Genomic DNA, 21,445 nt, shown 5'->3' with positions numbered 1-21,445 from the left:
CACTGTCTCAGGCTACAGAACACCAGTAGCACTGCACCATATCTGCTGCAGCAACCACATGCCTCCCTGTGCCCACCCCTTAAGATCCCCTTGCATTGGTGCAAAGAGAGCCCCTTTGGAAACACAGCATCAAGGGGCAGTAAAGTCTCAACTGCATGGAGCTGGACTCCAGATGATAGAGCCTAAGTGCAATTTTTCAAGCAGAAAAGCAAGATGGGCAGTCAGGGAATTCCATCTCTGCAGCAGTGTATCAGTCAGACAGGGTAGTGCTGTAGCTGGCAGTGTGTGTGTGTGTGTCGTGCGTTCACGTGTTGAATGCTTTTTAATTTTCAAAACATTTTTTTGTCATGTGTTTGCAAATAATACAGTACTCTCTAGCACCTCAGTAAAGCTAGTTCTAAGCTATCAATAGAGAAAGTGTAGACATTCACACCAGGCAACATACCTGTTTTTGTAGTCCTTTAACACCCTGTTAGTATAAAAAGTAGCAGCATCATTCATCTCCTTGACATAAGGGCCTGGTTTAGGAGACTAAGAGAACAGCACCATTGCCCAAGCAGAGCAAGAAAAAAATAAAAGAAGAGAAGAGTTAAAACATTAGTCAAAACCCCCCACCACTATTTTAGACTAAGGGCTTGTCTTCACTACGAGGGAGATCAACGCCGCTGCGAGCGATGCAGTGGGGGGTCGATTTAGCGGGTCTAGTGAAGACCTGCTAAATCGACAGCAGAGTGCTCTTCGGTTGACTCCAGTACCCCAGCTCTCCGAGAAAAGTAAGCGAAGTCGACCGGAGAGCATCTCCCGTCGACACAGCGCAGTGAAGACACCAAGGTAAGTCGACCTAAGCTACATTATTCATGTAGCTGGAATAGCGTAACCTAGATCGACTTACTCCCCTAGTGTAGACTAGGCCTGACTGTAGAGATAAGGAGATGGGAATGCAGAGTTAAATAATATTCAGGACTGCTCTGATTTGATTATTTGTTTATGGAGTACCATTAAGAAGTGCGTTTAAAAATGCCCTAGTCTGTGTCTAACTCACCACTGTTATCCACCCAAGTGCAGGAATGCTTTCGCTGACAGCTGAGAGGTGGTTGAACATTTTACTTCCTCGGTTTCTCTCTCTGAAGGTTTGGATTTCCTGGATCTTGTCAGATATAGGTTTGAGCAGCACGGCCATCTCACTCTGCAGTAAAACATGAAACTATTGGTAACATTGGCAGACTGGAAGCACTCTGTGCTCAGCACTTCTCCGTGTAATGCCATCGATTTAGGGAGGCAATAAAGGTCAATGTCTTGTATCACTTGTAAGCCCACCACACAACTTCATTTGCCCCGCTCCAGTTACAACAGCAAAACATCCACCCATTAAATACTGATGTGCATTGCAATATAAATTACAGTCAGCATTGGCAGTGTCTGAGATATGTGCAATCTATACAGCAGGGCTGGTCAAACTGGCTCTTTTACCGTTAAAGTGTGGCTCGCAAGCCCCCCACGTTCCCCCATTCTCTGTCTACCAGACTGGGGGGGAGCTCAGGACCTCTGCCTTGCAGTGGGGTGGTGGGGTAGGGACTTCTGTCCAGTAGGGAGGGGAGGGGTCTCCGGGCTTTAGCCCTATAGGGTGCACTTGCTGGGGCTCGGGGCTTCAGCAAGAGTGGGGCTGACGCCCCGAGCCCTGGCTCCTGCCAGGTGTGCTCCAGCTCTCGAACTTCTGAAGATTTTTGTATGTCGCTCAGAGGGCCAGTGAGTTTGGCCACCCCTGCTATATAGTTAAACAGGGACCTGTGCTTCCTGGGACCTGTGATGCTCCCCAAGGGCACCCATGGTTGTGAGGCACCTCACTACTACCTGCCTTTAGCAGACACAGACAAGACTTCTTCACACTGTGGATCAACTCCCTGAAACCAATGGCCTCTGGCAATACAAGCACTGCCTTCCAGGCCTCTGCAGGCCTCACTCCCTCTGAGCAGGTTGGCACACACCAACAGCCAAGCCCTTTCTGAGCATTCCCTGTTTTGTCCAGCCCCGTATTCATTAAACACTCAGAGAAATACCAGGATATACAGAACACTCACACTCAGAAAACACACACAGAGAAAACAAATGTACACATAAGGCATACACCAGCTTGTAAGATTCAGCTCAAGACCCGCACTTTGCTTAACATCAGTGCACTGAGATATATTTATAGTGAAAACAAGAATAAGTTTATTATCAAATAGTAGATATTCAGGAGACAGTGAGTAAGGATACTGGAAACATGGTTACATATGAAACAATATCATAACACACTTTCTAGAGACAGATTAACCTCCTTTCTAAAGATTTTCAACACTTTCAACCAAGGCTGGCTGAGATCCCATTTTCATGAATATAAACACATCGTCCATTTACTTCCTAGGTACAAGATGAAGCGGTATCTTCTTTGTCTTCTAGATATATCAGCAAAGTTCATGGTCTTTACTCACAGACAGGATAACCTCCCATAGATTGTCTTTTTTCCTGTGTGACCTTTCCCTGTTTGCTTCACATTTCTTCATTAATATTTGACTTCATATGTAAATGGGCAGCCATTGTGTTAGTTTACAATGCTTAATTTACATCCTGACACAGAGACACACACATTTCTTACCTCCCGTTTGGAGGAAAACCTGTTTTTCACCTTTGCTGATGACAAACATCTTGATACAGACTTAAAAAACATATTTTCAGTGTGTGTGTATATACATAACTTCTTCATACATATCACTAGGATAGTAATGACCAGTGTGACACTGGCTTTAACTTGAGACCTCACATGACATTCTTTGAAGAAACAAAATGTACATACTAGAATCAGGATATGCCCATAAACTTATCAACTGGCATTATGAGATTCTTGGGTCACAGGACCCCACTCCTAAAATGATTATACATTTTGGAGTTACTGTGACAATTAGTTTTTTCATACGATATTCCAGAAACTTCTTTAGGACACTTGCAATGCCCTGGGTTTTCATTTTATTTATCAAAATGTATTTTATGTCTGATTTTGTTTTTTAGAAGTACAAAATATTTGTTTTGATGTATTGCTATACCAAGTAGAATTTGCTCTGTGTTTACCAGCAACAAACAGTCCAATAGAATGAGTACTCAGTGCGATTGAATAGCGTTTGGAATGAAGAGAAAAGCTGGATGAGCATAGATGGCATCTAAGCTATTCTTTTATTCAACGTGAATATTAATCACACTTGTCCAGTGTATCAGATAAACTCATTCAAAACACTAAGTCAGTGGAAAATTTACCACATTCAGTAATAGACACATGTTGCTGCAGAGTGAGAATCTGTCAGCATCTTCTTATCTGTAATATAAACTATCTTGCGACCCTAAAATATATTGCCACAAAAATGGCTCAGTTTTTGATTTTAAAAGTTCAGTCACCTAACCCATGCCACACACTGACATGTAACCGACTTGAGAGAACAACATTCCCCAGTGCCCATGCTCTTTCCTGAAATATAACCGAGGGGAGAAGTTGGCCACTAGTATTTATGGACAAAGTTGTCTGAGACAGATATTTCTTTTCACTTTTCCTAAGAGTGTAACTGTTTGACTGACTTAACTGTTTACCGAAGAAAATTCATTTTTCAGAATACTTTGAGGACCAGCATTACCATTCACATAATAAAATTACCATTATTGTACAATTACCTGCCCAGTCAAGGTGCAGGTCCATTCTGTAGTAAGAAACTGGTATATCAGAGTGCTTAAATACTGCAGTGATGGATGCTATACAATTCCTAAAATAGGTAGGTAGTGTAACAGAGAGATTAATGATCAGAAAGACTTTCCAGTCAGCAAAGAAAGATTGATTGTAAGTGGCTTCATTTGCAAAAGATGTATCCAATAGTGGGATTAGTGGAAAAGGTGAAAGCTCCTAAATGGCCTTTTGAGAGCTACACAATTTTCTTTTCCGTGCTGGGAGAGAGTTGTAACAAAGAGAAGTTCAAATGTTCCCCAGATCAGCTAAGGAATACCTTTACAGGATGACCTTCTTCCTGCCTTGCCATTTAAAATATCTCATGACTTCTGATTGAGCAACAATATCTGATGACTTCTGATGGCTTTAAAAAATAACACACAGCAGTAAGCTTTGCTTGTTTATTTCCCTCCCCTTTAACATGTGTTTCAAGCCATTCCGCATGACGTAAGCTTCTTAAAATATTCCCCCTACTTAAAATAAATGTGTCAAAGTTACCATAAATCAACATATGGTCAAAAGGCTTTCCCAGCAACAGGGGAAAAATCAGGGGTTAAAAAATTTTAAAGGAGTCAGTCTCGAACCTTATTATTGTCACATTGAGAAAGACCAGTGCATCTGAAAAGTTGGTGATATCTGGCCTGCCTCCACAAAGGGCGAAAATATGATATTTACAATATTAACTGGATCAGAAAGGATTCTTGTTTATCTCTGGCTCCCCAACTACAAGTCATTAAGTCTGAAAAGACCCTGCGATCTCTTAAAAATTGGTTTTGTGACCATAATATTATCAAGTTTGGAAAAGTTCTTGTTTACAGTTTTTATTTTTTCATACAACACTCAGGAATCGGAGTACAACACAGATGAGCAAAAATGAAATTAAACAAAGTATTAGCCCTGCTTTTGTGTTGTGCTAATTTGCTCCTAGAGTCTAAGGAATGTTTACAGTCTCTAGCTCATCATAAACCTTCATGGTCCAGATCCAAACAGCCCAAGAGAATGTCAGGAACAGAACATGTAGCTCCAGAAAGGCCTTGCATATCGAGGCAGCACAGGGATAGGGCACAGGCTTGGTAATCAGGAAACCTCAGTTCTCTTCCAGGCTCTGCCGCTGACTTATTGTGTGACTTCTGGAAAATCACTTCAGTTCTCTATGCCTCAGTTCCTTATATGTCAATTGGGGCTGATGATACTTACCTTCATTTGTAAAATGCTTTGAGAGCCAAGTAAAAAGCCCTAAATAAGAGGTAAGTAGTATTATTACTGTGGGCAGGGGACCCAATCCTGCTTTCATTAAGGTCAACAGAAAAGCTCCCATGACTTCAGTACAAGATTATGTCCATTCATCTTACGTGTGTTAGAGTTTTCTGTTGCTTTGAATGTAGGGAGATATATATTTTCTTTTGCTGCACTACATATTAAATATTTCTAAAAATGTAGTCCATTTTACTTTTTCTATTAAGTTATTTAAGTCCATCGCAGGGCTTTTTAAAGATGAAATATTAAGTGCTAGAGAAACTGAAAGGAGCAGAATTTGGATTCATATAGCAGCTAGATTCATCCTCACAGTAAGTGTGTGTGTGTGTGTGTGTGTGTGTGTGTGTAGCTTCTTGTTACTCATGCACTTGGGCAAGGGTCTGTCACAATCCAGCCCTAAGCATCCGAACTTCTTAAAATGATTGAAATGTACCATTAGACGAATGAAATACAGTGCATTTGACTATGTGGTGCGGGGGAATTAATTAATAAAATACTCTTACTTCGGGCAGTAATAGCTCTTGATTTGGCTCTACAATAGGAGCAATATGGATCTGCTCTGCTCAGGATTCTAAAAGAATTTTCTCTTTATTAGCTACCAGCTGATTTAATATTCATTGCGATAAAGTGAATCTCTATGCTGTATCTCTAACAAAAAAAAAATCAATTCAAAGAGATGAATCTGACCAATTTAGTTGGAAAAAATCTTCCAACATGTCTTCTGCATGTGCTACATGAAATTTCTTGTCATGTAAAACAGCACAGTTGTTCAAGGTACAGTAATTTAGGACTCTTGGTATTTAAACACTAGATCCATTCCTATTATAACATCATTTTACTGAAATTTAAAAAATGCAGAATAGTACAACTGAAAAATATCAAATATAATTCTTAGCTTCTCTCTTACCTTTCGGCCTTTATAATAATTAGTAATGCCAGACAAGAATCTCTTACCCTTATTAGTAGTTGTGGAGCAAAGCTTGAAAATGTGAATCCTAAAGGTTCACAAACCACAAGGCAAATAAAAAGAAGCCAACGTATTATTTTTAGTCTCATGACTTTAAGCCAATCTCATAGTGTTTTGGGGCTTGACTAATTTAAAAAAAAAAAAAAAAAAAAGCTTGGGGTTGACAACACTTCCGGTATATCTACCCAGCAACTGGGAAGGTGTTCCCCATCCTGAATCAACAGACACGCGCTAGTTGAGCTAGCATGCTAAAAATAACCGCATAGCCAAGGGTAGCCCAGGAGGTGGCTCAGGCTAGCCACCCAGCTATATACCCTGGAGGTTGGGTGTGACTGTATTCAGGTAGCTAGTCAAAGCCACTGCCCATGATGCTATGTGACACTGCTATTTTTTTTAGCACACTAGCTCCAGCAGTGTTTGGAAGCACCCTCCAGCTGCTGTGTAGACATACCCTGAGTTCTCTCCAACCTTGTCCACACTGCAGCAGTTAGTTTGGGTTAGTACATTCCAGTTACAGCATCCAGGTTACCCAAGTTCGAGTGAGAGCAGAGAGTGGTCGCACTGCGAAACAATGCTGGAGCTACACAGTGATTGGATTAGCATCTGATGAGTTGTAACCTGAGATGCTGCATCCCCACAGCTATCTGGTCATCCTAGATCCTTCCCATCTTGGATTCCAAGTTAGAATAATTCCCTGCACCTCCACCAAGCAGTACAGCATATCTTTTACTGTGAATTGTGTATGGCCATAAGGTAGGCCAGAGTTAGTGGTATCACTGTGTATTGAAGAAAAAGGCATTGTAGTTTGTTATCGCTGATGAGATGAAACTCTGTTATGGATGGATAAAATCATCTAAGAGTTTCTGGCATAACTACAGTTGCAGAGTTTGGGTGCATTAACTGTGCTTTTCCACACTTTCAAATGTTTGTGTTTCTTTTAAAGGCAATCTGTAAAGAGCATTTTTTTTATTGGACTTGAACCCTTCTTTTATTATGCATACGGAAGGAATGAAAGGTTGTTTTGTTTTTGACATTCAAGAATGTCAGCAGTGTGATGGAATAATTTTTCTATTTTATTACTAATCTGAACTCAACTGAGGTGGTGCTTGTGTTAGGCTGAGGAATGATTTTCAGAGCTGAATCTAAATAAACCCAAAACAAGCTGCTAAACAGCCTTGAACCTCCAGGGCTTGCTGTTTGGGAAATATCTGGATCCCCTGAATGGTTACAATTTTCTGTTTGTTTATTTCCTAGCAAAAATGTATCCAGCTTTCAAAGGCAGCTGCCGGACAGTTCCTTTTGCACACTCCTCCTCCTCCTCCATGGGATGACATGATTCACCCCCCTTGCACAAAGGAGCTTTGTCTTGTGTGAGGTTTGAGTGGGAAGAAATTGCAGCCCCTCTGCATCTGCTACTTCAGCCTCTGGGCCAGAATAGCATCCGCTGCCCCTGTGCACTGGGGAGCAAGTGGGTTACTGCTAAATATATGACAACTTTCAGAGTAACAGCCGTGTTAGTCTGTATTCGCAAAAATAAAAGGAGTACTTGTGGCACCTTAGAGACTAACCAATTTATTTGAGCATAAGCTACAGCTCACGAAAGCTTATGCTCAAATAAATTGGTTAGTCTCTAAGGTGCCACAAGTACTCCTTTTCTTTTTGCTAAATATATGCAGCTGCAGCTTTAGTTGAACTTCCCCCACCCTGGGTCCATAGGCCTTCACCACACCAGCTTATTCGGGATCAGTACAGAGATCTGTCTTCAAGGATCCCTCTGTGTGACCAATCCACTCACACCTCCCCCAGGGAGGGCTACAGCAATATTTCCATGCAGGGGGCCTTGTGCAGACCCTCCATACATAAGTGAATTTTCTGATTTCTCTTAAATTAAATGAGTCTCCAACTCAATTGTACATTTAGGGCTTGTTCCTGCATTCACAGAAGTCAATGGCAAAGCTCCGATTGACTTTAATAGTGCAGGACCTGGGCCTTAACAAGGTGCGACAAGTGTGAGGGAAAATTCCTGGCCTTACCAAGTCAGTTGTCTATAGACAGATGCATGTGATTCAGCAGTCACTTAAATGGCATTTGATGTATTTCTCTTAAAAACCACAGCAATGCCCAACCTAACAACTAATTGGTGTTCTGTCAAAACTGACAAATTACTATTTTTGTCACTTGTGGTTTTTATTTTTATGCATAAAACGTTAGGAAAGCAAACAGCCAGGAACATGAAAGATAAATAGTTTCCTAATCAGTGAAGAAACCTGGGGCTGGTGTAAATTTCAGTGAAGCTGTGCCAAGTTATACGAACAGAGAATCAGGCCCAATATATTTATTCTGGGAGCCTGGAGTCAGTCTGACAATTTTTATAATTAGAATTGCCTGCTACTGCACACTGCGTTACCTTCTGCGGTCATTCTGGCCAGGCAGCACACTGTACGTCCAACAAAGAGCCACTCCTAAGGTCAGACAAACTGTGCAGACCCACCTAGGTGTTCTGCTGCCCCAGCCAAACTGAACAGATTCCACTCCTAACTATGGGTTGCTACCCAGGCAAGACCAGATTTGCTCCTAATTTGTGCTGCTCGAGGTACTCCTGGGTTCTGTTTGTTACATGGTTTGCCCTACTCTGTATGTTCTAGCAATACACTGAAGCAAATTTCACGACAGAGAATGGTGGTAGGAGGGCATGTGCACTAACTGAAAACACAGAAGTGCGCAGGAAGACTGAGCTGACTAGCTATATAAGCTACTCGGGTTTTAAAAAGCAATCACATGCTGTAGTACCACTCCAACAGCTTTAAGAAGGACAATAATTCTTCTCTAAACACTGCCACTGTTAAAATCCACTCACCGGATTCACCCTGTGTTTATGATGGCAAAAACCCCGGCCGCAGGTCACTAGTGGTAGCATATTTGCCAGAGATGGAGACTGCAGCAGTGCCCAATCACCATGTTGTCTCTCCTGCCAGAAGATGTAGCGGGGGTGAGTGCAGACCAAAAGTGCTGGGAAGTGGGTGGACCTGCTGGCCAAGGGAGTGAGCTACTTCAGTTTTGGGTTTGCAAAAAATGAAGAGCATGGTCCCTAGTGGATTAGGGACTCTTACCAGAATACTTACATCAAAATGGTTTAATGTAACCTTATATAGCTCAAGGGCTTGAGTATGAGCATTTCTGCAGGGACTGAAAACTGGCTGAAGGATTATGGAGAAAGGATAAATGCCAAAAGGAAATGTTTCAGGCAGGTATCCAATAAGGAGCCACAGGGATTATTAGTGTTGTGTCCAAAGGCATTTACTGTTTCATTCATGAGCCTCGAGAGGCAATGAATAGCATATCCGTTAAAACGGTAAAATGGTGCTCAGCCCCTGCACGGATGTGCTGGGGGTCAAAGGTGGAAGGAGCCTCCCTCTTACTTGTGTCTGGCCCCTGCATGTGTACACGATGACAGTGCTCACACTGAGAAGTGCAAAGTCTGTGAGAGGCTAGAGATGCTGGTGGTGTCTGCCCCTCAAAAGGGTGTGAAGAAGCAGAACCGTAGCCTCACCTCCCTTCTGCACTGGCCAGAAGAGCTGGTAGGGTACAGAGAATGGACTTCCTCAATGGTACCACAACAACCACAGCCTTCCTGTACTCTCTGGAGCTCCAGGTGGCATTATGCCTTCCCGAGGCTAAGTGCCCTGCCTGCAGGGCTGTGTCTCGAACACTTCAGACCATCAAGCTGCAGAAGACATTAACTTGGGAGGTTTTGCAGACACCAATGAGGAAAGAGAAACCATACAAGGGGATCTAGAGAGGTGAGCTATGTGGGCAGGAAATAAAATTAGTCTGAAGCTGGTAAAGTGCATCTGGAGGAAAAAAAGTGAGCAATACACAACCAATGGCAGGTAGCTATTTGGAAAACAATAATACTTACCAAAAAAACAACCAAGGATGGTGGTGGACAACTGGATGTAAGTGTGCAATGCTGAACAAAAAAAGAGCCCATGCAGTTTTGGGCTGCATATACAAAAGGCAGCACATGAAGGAGCTGGGAACTGTATGCTGCTGTGGACCCTCTTTATATGGCATTAATGAGACCACAGGCATCACACAGTTCTAGGCTTATTCATACCTGAAACATACTGACAATCAGGAAGGAATGCAGAGAACCTGGGTGGAAGGGGGAATAAGGGCCTAATGATGCAAGGTGCTGAGTGCCTCTTATTAGGGGCGCAGCACTCTCAACTCTCATTCACTTCAACCTCCACACTTTTTACCAGATTGTGCCCTGAGGGCCTAGAAAGATTTAAGAAAGAAGAAAAAATAATTGGACCAAATTCTACTTCTAGTTACAAAGGTGCAGCCTTGCTGAAGTCAACCAAATGAGTAAGATGACAGCAGATCTTGACCTAAAATGTTTAGTTTGGCTGAGCAATGACTGAAGAGGAAGGGATGTATTTAGAAAATAGGTGGTCCATGGGTGGTATATCTAGGAGCAATCAGTAATGGAATGACAATCAACAAAGAGAAATTCTACATAAGTAATAGGAAAAATCTCCTACTTGAGGCAATAGTCTCCCATGAGATGCAGTGGCCATCCTATCACTGGGGTAATTTAAAAATAGGATAGTTCCCATGCTGCCTCCACGATGTTCTGTCCTGAACCAAATCTGGCGGGTTACTGGATTAGATGCCGATGACCAACAGGTTTCTGTTGAGACTATCCAGCTATTGTGTTTTAGGTCTTCCGAGGGGTCTTTTCTATCCTGCTTTCATTAGATAAAATTGAAAATAATTCTCTCAGGGGAAGCTGGTGGATATTAGGAGCAAATGACCACACCACCTTAGAGAACGTTGGGTGACCGTCCAAGAGAGTGGGACCTGTTTAGTTGGAAGATGGGTTTCTTCAATTGACTTGAATTTGGACCATTTGATGTTTTTGAACGTTTCTGAGATGCCAGCTTCATCTGAATGGTGCTCAACTTCTTTTCAGTCTGGACAAAACAGACTGGAAAAAAACTTAAGAATATGATGCTGCAAACAATCCTGCACTCGCAGGAACGAACTGGTTGAAAACATTCATCTCTAATTTCTATAGACTAAATTTCGATGTATTTACTCAGTCTGTACTCAGGCAAATTCCCACTGACTTTAACGAAAGTCATGTCTGAGTAAAGGGCCATTTAAAACCTCAGGTTTTGCTCCTACACTCTAACTTCCACTCTAACTTCCCTAGTTTTTGTGGGATTTTGAGGACAGGTTATTGTGATTTATTTTTTTCTAGGTGAGCCCTTCGCATTCCCCACCCTCAAATTGGTTATAGCATTTGCACATTAAAGGCAGGTATTTATCCGGAATGTTTGTCTACAGAATGTTAATATCAGACCAGCTGGGGATTGGCAGACATATGCACCATTTATAGTCTGAACTGCATCTGTCATCTGAATTTGGTTGTGATAATCTCTTATGATCAGTTTCTTACATTTCTAGCTGTGCCTATTTGTATGGACACTAAATTTTTGAACGTAAAGGGCTTTACCTCAGAAGTGCTGTGGTGTAATTTTAAATGAATTGACTTAATGGCAAGATGTGCATTATTACATCATGAAAAAAGCCCCTCTGTCTCCCACAACATATCTGAGGAATAAACTTTAATATGAGAGGTTCCTGATAAACTGGGCTACAACATTTCAGTCCAGTACCATCTGCAGCAATGTGTTTGGCACAGATCTAAAGCTGATACTGCTTATACTTATAATAATTCATGGGCAAACTTATCTTATTAATGATCCCCTTTGTGGGAACAGTGGTACAAATAGAAGATCAAACTGACAAAGCAGTTTTTTAAGATATTTAAACTCTTGAAGTGAAAAGAAACAGTTACTCAAGAAGCAGTGGCATAAAATTTATCATTCATAGAATATTTACTCCTATGACTTTGAATGGTACTATTCTGGAACAAGAATGCATTTTTTGAAGATCACAAGTAAAAACTTATATTGTTAAAAAGATAGTTACTCAAGGAAACAAATAACTTTAAATATGCCACAAAATAATATTCTGTTTGATTCAGAATTAGATTTGGAATAGAATATGTGGAATAGGAAATTCAGTTCAAAACTGTTTCACAATGTTTTGATATTTTAATTTTTTGAACAGCTCAAAAAGCATATAAATCAAAATGCCTTTTAAAATAATTTCTCACAGAACACAACACACTTACACCTCTTTGGCTCTCTCTTCACCCCTTTCCATTCCCATGTATAAATAATTTATGGTAGATAGGTTTACATTTTTCACATTTTAAAATGTAGCATCAGAAAATTACTTCCAATAAGTGGATGAATGTAAGAATTGTAGAATTAGTTTGTATCCAGCAGCCACTAGTTGGGACACAAACATTAATATCAAATGATAGTTTTGTCATGTGATCTTTTCCACTGAACCTACAAATATAGAACATGACCATAAAAAGTAAGGAGAACATGCACTCTGCTAAGTAATTTATTGCAGTTGATGCAGGATTGGTATGCCATCTGGAACAGTTATTTTCACATATACAGATGATAAATGCTGTTCACCACAAGCTCCAAGATGAAAAAATGTAGAAGCTAATAATAAGAAACAAATCTGAACAAAACCAAGCTAAATGAGTTTTAGCTAAATGGAAGAGCATTTGATAGTAACTCACTGACTACAGATATTAAAGAACTAAATTAATTAGTCACCTCAGCATTTGAATAAAAGGAGAAGAGAAAAAAATCCTGACTTCTACAAATTATGTATTTCTATTTTCTGACCTCAAAGTTATAATATTATTACCTCAACAGCCATCTTTCTAATGCTGATTGCCTAATTCATTAGTTTCTTTAGCAAAGACAGCTGAGCTAATTTGTTTTTTCAGGGTTTTCTCTCTTTAGTTTTTTTTCTTAAAAAGTCACCATGTGCGACATCCCAACACCACAGGAAGTCAGTAAATCCTCTCAGTCTCCACACCGCTGTCTCTGAATATCTACAAAGCTACTATGCCATAATTGCAACTCACTGGCTCATTCACAGCTTTACATTACTAAAGCAAACAGTCTAGACAGCTGAATGACAGAATTACTCCCTTTTCTCTTGCATTTACAGATATGCTGTTATCTTCATTTGCTTTTCTCTGCCCTGTGCATTCCGATACACTAATGATTAGCTTTCCTGTTTGGATTCCACACTGACTTTGTAGGTTTAGGCTATAAATACAAGCAGACCCAGATTACATCACATTGATACAGTCCTGGGGGGGGTCTCCCCTTCCTTCCCTCTCTTGGGATATTCTGTGCTCACCAATTTTCATATGTGGTGCAGAAAATAATCTGCAAACTCATTAATCTGTGTGGAATTAGTAACACAGGCTTTTTTTTCTACTACTGACATGTAGGTGTGAAAAGACAGAGTGGTACCTGGAACTGCACGCTCTGTAATGGAAAATACTATTCAAGCTGCTGCCATGCAAACTACATGTTGCACGGAATAAGTAGCCATCTGCAGCATTCGGGTCTGCCCACAGAATAGCTGAGTGTAAAGCTATGCAAAGAACTGGGTCTGAAAAAAAGTTAGAATGAGCAGCAATATCCTTTTTTATGGAGGCCCACCAAAATAAATGTGTGTATCAGCAATGCTGCCTAATGCTCTTGATATTAAAAGGAACAAATGCACTTGGCTTGGTCTCACTCACAAGCAATCGGAAAAAAAACCTTATGACATTTTTAACTTTCCAGTAGTGTTCACCTACACACTATGACTATGTGGACCTCTGTCTATAGCTATAACATTCCAGCCTTGATCCTCTAAGTCAGGGGTCTCAAACACGTGGCCTGCGGGGTTATTTGCTGCGGCCCGCCAAGCTCCCCCACCCCCCGCTACCAGAGTTATTTCCTGTGGCCCCAAGCTCCCCACCCCTGCCACCCCCCCAGCATGCCACGTCCCCGCTCCTCTGCCTACCTCCAGGTGCTTCCTGCCGCCAAACAGCTCTTTGGTGGTGCTTAGCACTTTTCCGGAGGGGGGGGGGCAGGGAGCCGCATGCTCAGGGGAGGAGGCGGAGAAGGGCAGAGCAGGAGCAGGGATTTGGGGAAGGGGTTGGAATAGGGGCAGGGAGGGGGCGGAGTTGGGGAGGGGACTTTAGGGAAGGGGTTGGAATGGGGGCGGGGAAGGGGTGGGAAGAGGCTGGGCAGGAACTCATGGAAGGGGTGGAATGGGGGTGGGGCTGGGGCTGGGGGCAGAGGCGGGGGCTTTTGTATCTTTATATTAAAAGGTGTCAGTGGTGCGGCCCTCAGGCCAATGTACTAGTTCTCATGTGGCCCTCGTGGTGATCTGAGTTTGAAATCCCTGCTGTAAGTCCTAACAAGGTAAACAAAATCGTCATGCCAGCCAAAGCGCAAGTAAAATTATGCCCCAAGTTGCCAAGTTTTGTGATTTTATTGCAAGTTCTGCAATATGTAGTGTGTTTCTTAAAGCCCCGCCTCCTGGAAAGCAGTGATTTACATGAGAATCTTAGTTTACTTTTTTTTTTTTAATTGAAAGTTTCTAGCCCTCATGGTTGCTGAGAAAAGCCTGAAAATGTGATTCAATTCTGCCAAAAGCTCAGAAACAAGAAGACAAACAAAAAGAACCCCAAAATGCATTCTTTTTTAAAGCCAATCATGAACTTCTGGGCGGGCCTGACTCCCTATTTTTGGGTGTGGCAATACTGCACGCCTAGTGCTTAATTTATCGTAACCCAGGAACCTCTTGATGTCAATTGGCAGAGGGCAAAGGGGGTTCATAGAGTTTTACAGGGCTCTCCTGAATCAGTTATATGGATAATAATGTGCCAAAGAATGTCATGTAAGGTCTCTACTGAAAGCCTGTCTCACTCTGTTCGTCACAATCACTGCAAAATATATGTACAAATAATATGGAAGGGATAATGTGCATATATACTGAAAACTGAATTCTTAAGGTATGTAAGACAGGTCACGAGAAGGTGATAAACAGCTTCTGTTCAGACAAGGGATAGGAGACACTTATCTCCCTGGCTGACCATTGTGTGTCTTAAAATGGAAGTTAGTCATTAATGGACGCCATTAATGACTGCTCCCTGGAGCAGCTAGTCCTGGAACCTACAAGGGGAGAGGCAATTCTTGATTTCGTCCTAAGTGGAGCACAGGATCTGGTCAAATAGGTGAATATGGCTGAACCACTCAGGAATAGCAACCATAATGTAATTAAATGTAACGCCCTTGTAGGGGAGGAAATTCCAAAGAAACCCACCACAGTAGCATTTAACTTCAGAAGGAGAACTACACAAAAATGAGGAAGCTACACAAAAATGCAGGCCATGGACAGACTATGCACAGGGACTCTTAATTCCCTGCATGCCCCATGAAGGAGGATTTGAGGGTGGACCCATGGAGAGACCGGGATATTTGATACAGACAGATCAAAACTCAATGTATTACAGAATCTGTAATAGAGGCTCCATAGGGCTGCTCCAAGCCCTAGCTTCAAATTGTTAAGAAGGATTCAAATAACCCCCCTTTAAAAAAAATAATCATTCTGACAGAGAAATGTTTCCTCCTTCTCCTCATAATACTACCTCCTTGAAGTATTTTCCTCCCAAAATTAGTGTAATCTGGGCCTCAGGCAGGGCCCGAGTCAGCCCTGGGCCAATAATAATGTTTCTATACATAAAAAGTGTTGTGGCTTTCAAGTCTGTTACCTAGTGTCCCTGCAGGACTAGAAATGGAAGTTTTATTCCATGGGAAACAGGAGATGTCTGGCTTCCCAATGAGATACACAGCACTCACTTCCAGCCCCAGAAGGTCCAAAGGTCCAGTTAGTATTGTGACACTTTTATGCATGGAAAAACTGTTTTAGGGCATTTGGGGGATTTTATGGCTTACTCTGATCCCTGTGCAATAGAACTTTGAGCTACTAAGGTACCTTGCTTTACAGGTAGAGAGGACTGCAACAACTCGTCCTAGGAAAAAAGTTCTAAAACTCTCTAATATATTTTTTAAATGTTCTGCCATATGTGTGACAAAGCATAAATAATAGTGTGTTTATATCAGTGCTCATTTGAGAGTAGCTGCATGACCCACTTCTAGCTTTGCCATTGGTACTGCGCCCATCCCAAACTCATGTCAGTACAGCATTTATACCACACCATCACATATTCCCTCTAAATAAAGAGCAGTGAATGCACGAGAGCTTGAGTGCTGCCATTTATACATACACAGACATTCTAACACGTGTCTCCCAAAATGTTATACTGATTTCCTTACCTCTTGAGGTTCTTGATATTGAGACACTAACAACAAGAAGGCTCTCTGTGCTTGGAAAGCAGCACGTACCATTTCTGCCTATAAGAAGAGGAGCAAAACAAATTAAACTTTAATCTTGGAAGGAAAATAATTGTTAATAGTAACATTAACCTCATCTTTTTAGCATTAACAATTATTCTGTTCCTTCTTTATGCCCTAGTTCCCCCCTACAGCCTTCACTCTTCTAGTTGGTACCGCCAAGTCAAGTGTTATGACTTAATTCTCTCTTTCTGCTTCTAGTCTAACTCCCTGCAGCAGTACAGACTGGCCACAAGACAATGGAGGTAGGGGAGTCCAGCACCTTACAGGTGGTGCTCAGCTACTGGTAGCAATGGGTCCTCTGTGTTTTTGAACATGCACAAACAAGCACAAAACTTGACATGGGCTAGAATGTACCATCTAATCCTCATTCAACTGCAGATCAGGAGAATCCAATTCAGGCGTAGAGGATAACAGTTCAAACAAGCATATCTGTGGTTTCTCCTAGCCAGAAATGGGCAAATTTTTTGGCCCGAGGGCCACATCTGGGTATAGAAATTGTATGGCAGGCCATGAATGCTCACAAAATTGGGGGTTGGGGTGCAGAAAGGGCTGAGGGCTCCAGCTGGGGGTGTGGGCTCTGGGGTGGGGGCAGAAATCAGTAGTCAGGATGCAGGAGGGGGCTCCAGGTTGGGGTGTGGGGGAAGGGGCTCCGGGTTGGGGTGTGGGGGAGGGGGCCCCGGGCTGGGGCTGAGGGGTTTGGAATGTGGGAGGGGGCTCTGGGCTGGGGCTTCGGGGGCAGGGTGAGCGCTCTGGCTGGGGGTGCAGGCTCTGGGCTGGGGATGAAGAGTTTGGGGTGCAGAAGGGTGCTCCAGGCTGGGACCAAGGGGTTCAGAGGGCGAGAGGGGGATCAGGGCTAGGGCAGGGGGTCGGGGACAGGAAGAGGTCGGGGTATAGGCTCTGGGTAGCGCTTACCTCAAGCAGCTCCTGGAAACAGCGGCATGTTTGGCCACAGTTCCCGGCCAACGTGTAGGAGGTGGTGGGGGGACATGCCGCTGCTTCCAGGAGTTGCGCGGCGTCATGGCACACGCAGAACAGGGAAGCCCCCAATCCTGCTTCCCGGCGGGAACTCGAGGGCTGGTTTAAAAGGTCTGACAGGCTGGACATGGTCCATGGGCTATAGTTTGTCCACCCCATCCTATGCTGTCTCTCATGCTTGGGAGGAGCACCCATAAACATTTGCAAAGCTATTTCGTTATCCACCTTCAAAACCCTCCTTAAACTCTCCTTTACCATCAAGCCTACAAAAAGCTTGACAACAGCTAGACTGTTGGTGTGCTGAAACCATTGTGTATAATGCTGACTAATACTTGTCTCACTGTTTCCTTGTACTCTCCTGTTGGTCTGTCTGCATACATCCATTGTCTCTTCTCTTATACTTAGGCCTTGTCTACACTACGAAATTAGGTCGAATTTATAGAAGTCGGTTTTGTAGAAAGCGTTTTTATACAGTCGATTGTGTGTGTCCCCACACAAATGCTCTAAGTGCATGTAATCGGTGGAGTGTGTCCACAGTACCGAGGCAACCGTCGACTTCTGGAGCGCTGCACTGTGGGTAGCTATCCCACAGTTCCCGCAGTCTCCGCTGCCCATTTGAATTCTGGGTAGAAATCCCAGTGCCTGACGGGGCTAAAACATTGTTGCGGGTGGTTCTGGGTACATATCGTCAGGCCCCCCTGCCCTCCCTCCCTCCATGAAAGCAAGGGCAGACAATCGTTTTGAGCCTTTTTTCTTGAGTTATCTGTGCAGACGTCATACCACGGCAAGCATAGAGCCCGCTCAGCTAACTGTCACCAAATGTCTCCTCAGTGCTGGCAGACGCGGTACTGCACTGCTACACAGCAGCAGTTTATTGCCTTTTGGCAGCAGACAGTGCAATATGACTGTAGCCGTCGTCGACGTAGTCCAGGGTGCTCTGTTAGCCGACTTCAATGAGGTCAGGGGCGCCTGGGCAAACATGGGAGTGACTCAGCCAGGTCATTTCCCTTTTAAGTTTTGTCTCATGGTGATTCAGTCCTACCAGCAGTGCACTGTCTTTTAATCTGCAGCCAGCAGAAGACGATGGTCAGCAGTCATACTGCACTGTCTTCTGCCGAGCACCCAGGTGATGACGATGGCTAGCGGTTGCACTGCACAGTCTGCTGCCAGCAAGATGTATAAAGATAGATGAAGTGGATCAAAACAAGAAATAGACCAGATTTGTTTTGTATTCATTTTCTCCTCCCTCCCTCCATGAAATCAATTGCCTGCTAAACCCAGTTTTGAGTTCTATCCTTGAGGTTTTGAGTTCTATCCTTGAGGGGGCCAGTCTGTTTCTCGCAAAGCCACCCCCTTTGTTGATTTTAATTCCCTGTAAGCCAACCCTGTAAGCCATGTCGTCAGTTGCCCCTCCCTCCGCCAGAGCAACAGCAAACCATCATTTCGTGCCCTTTTCCCTGGATTGCCCGAGCAGGAGCAGACACCATAGCACAGCAAGCATGGAGCCCGTTCAGCTCACCACAGCAGTTATGACCAATGTAAACATCTCGCGCATTATCGTGCAGTGTATGCAGAACCAGCACCTGAAAAACCAGGCGAGGAGGTGACAGCAGCGCGGTGATGAGGACATGAACACGCTTTTCTCTAAAACTGCATTCCCCCACAATTTGGAGATCATGGTGTTAATGGGGCAGGCTCATGCCGTGGAACGCTGATTCTGGGCCTGGGAAACAAGCACAGAGTGGTGGGACCGCATAGGGTTGCAGGTCTGGGATGATTCCCAGTGGCTCTGAAACTTTCGCATGCGTAAGGACACTTTCATGGAACTTTGTGACTTACTTTCTCCTGCCCTGAAGCACAAGAATACCAAGATGAGAGCAGCACTCACAGTTCACAAGCGAGTGGCAATAGCCCTGTGGAAGCTTGCAATGCCAGACAGCTACCGGTCAGTCGGGAATCAATTTGGAGTGGGCAAATCTACTGTGGGGGTTGCTGTGAGGCAAGTAGCCAACGCAATCACTGAGCTGCTGCTATCAAAGGTAGTGACTCTGGGAAATGTGCAGGTCATACTAGATGGCTTTGCTGCAATGGGATTCCCTCACTGTGGTGGGGCTATAGACGGAACGCATATCCCTATCTTGGGACCGGACCACCAGGGCAGCCAGTACATACACCGCAAGGGGTACTTTTCAACGGTGCTGCAAGCACTGGTGGATCACAAGGGACGTTTCACCAACATCAACGTGGAATGGCCGGGAAAGGTTCATGACGCTTGCGTCTTCAGGAACTCTGGTCTGTTTAAACGGCTGCAGGAAAGGATTTACTTCCCAGACCAGAAAATAACTGTTGGGGATATTGAAATGCCAATAGTTATCCTTGAGGACCCAGCCTACCCTTTAATGCCCTGGCTCATGAAGTCGTACACAGGCACCCTGGACAGTAGTCAGGAGCTGTTCAACTATAGGCTGAGCAAGTGCAGAATGGTGGCAGAGTGTGCATTTGGACGTTCCAAGGGTTGCTGGCGCAGTTTACTGACTCGCTCAGACCTCAGCAAAACCAATATCCCATTGTTATTGCTGCTTTTGTGTGCTCCACAATCTCTGTGAGAGTAAGGGAGAGACGTTTATGGCGGGGTGGCAGGTTGATGCACGTCGCCTGGCCGCTGAATACGCGCAGCCAGACACCAGGGCGGTTACAAGAGCGCAGCAGGAAGCGGTGCGCATCAGAGAAGCTTTGAAAACCAGTTTCATGACTGGCCAGGGTACTGTGTGACACTTCTGTTTGTTTCTCCTTGATGAAAACCCGCCCCCTTGGTTGACTCTAATTCCCTGTAAGTCACCCGCACTCCCGCCTTCGATCACAGCTTGCTTGCAAAGGAAATAAAGTCACTATCGTTTAAAAAACATGTATTCTTTATTAATTGATTATAAAAATAGGGAGATAACTCACAAGGTAGCCCGGGTGGGGTGTGGGAGGAGGGTAGGAGGGAAGAAAAAGGCCACTTTAAAACTTGTTGAATGCCAGCCTTCTGTTGCTTGGGCTGTCCACTGGGGTGGAGTGGTTGGGTGCCCGGAGCTTCCCACCCCGCATTCTTGGGTGTCTGGGTGAGGAGGCTATGGAACTTGGGGAGGAGGGAAGGCAGTTAAGCAGGGGCTGCAGCGGCAGTCTGTGATCCTGCTGCCGTTCCTGAACCTCCACCAGATGCCTGAGCATGTCCATTTGATCCCGCAGTATCCCCAGCGTTTCCTCATGCCTCCTCTGATCTTCCTGCTGCCACCTCTCCTCATGTTCATCAGCCACCGTCCTGTACGCTGCTATTGTGTCCCTCCACACAGCTCTGTCAGTGCCGGATGACTGCATGAGCTCAGAGAACATGTCATCGTGTGTGCGTTTTTTTCGTCGCCTTATCTGAGATAGCCTCTGGGATGGAGGAGGGAGGCTTGAAACATCTGCAGCTGCTGGAGGAAGAAAAGGGAGTGAAGTATTTAAAAAGATACATTTTACAGAACAATGGCTATACTCTTTCACGGTGAACAACACTATTCACATTACATAGCACATGTGAGTTTGGTACAAGGTCGCATTTTGCATCTTATATTGAGTGCCTGTGGCTTTGGTGTTAGAGATCACACACGCAGTGCCAGGCAACAGAATTTGGCTTGCAGGCGGCCATGGTAAGCCATAGTCTTTTGGCTTCTGCAACCTTCATAACAGCAGCGCCCTCCTCTCCCATACCAAGCAAAGCCCGTAGACTTGGCCATTTACTGCTGCAGTTTTCCTGTTAATGTGCAGCAGCAGAAACCAAACTAACCCCCTTCCCACATCCAGTTCTCTGGGATGATCGTTTTTCCCCTCCCACCACTGCCTGGCTGGTATCAGGGAAGATGTCTGCTAACCAAACGCGAACAGCTCAGCGCCAATGGCCCCCCCTCCCACCGCGTGGCTAACTGCGGGGAGGATTTATTTTCAGCCACAGGCAAACAGCCCAGTAGGAACGGCCACCTCTGAATGTCCCCTTAATCAAATTCCCCTATTTCAACCAGGTTACCATGAACAATATCACTCTCCTGAGGATAACACAGAGAGATAAAGAACGGATGTTGCTTGAATGCCATACGCTGGGACCATACG

At 44.0% G+C, this 21,445-nt stretch overlaps 1 protein-coding gene across 4 annotated transcripts in view; it reads right to left on the bottom strand.

The window, feature by feature from the left end:
• CAP2 (cyclase associated actin cytoskeleton regulatory protein 2) overlaps window positions 1-21,445 on the bottom strand; it is a 73,918-nt gene that overhangs the window by 27,805 nt on the left and 24,668 nt on the right. For 2 of the 4 annotated variants that reach the window (XM_077809106.1, XM_077809108.1), the window contains exons 3-5: window positions 16,259-16,336; window positions 1,043-1,186; window positions 446-531 (exon numbers count right to left, since the gene is read on the bottom strand). In XM_077809106.1, coding sequence (XP_077665232.1) covers window positions 446-531; window positions 1,043-1,186; window positions 16,259-16,336 — 308 coding nt within the window. The remainder of the gene's footprint in view (window positions 1-445; window positions 532-1,042; window positions 1,187-16,258; window positions 16,337-21,445) is intronic. The other 2 variants (XM_077809109.1, XM_077809110.1) reach the window with 2 other exon arrangements.

This window comes from Eretmochelys imbricata, chromosome 2 (assembly GCF_965152235.1).
Source record: "Eretmochelys imbricata isolate rEreImb1 chromosome 2, rEreImb1.hap1, whole genome shotgun sequence".
In the NCBI taxonomy this organism is placed as follows: domain Eukaryota; kingdom Metazoa; phylum Chordata; order Testudines; family Cheloniidae; genus Eretmochelys; species Eretmochelys imbricata.
This window is presented reverse-complemented; position numbering and strand designations above follow the sequence as displayed.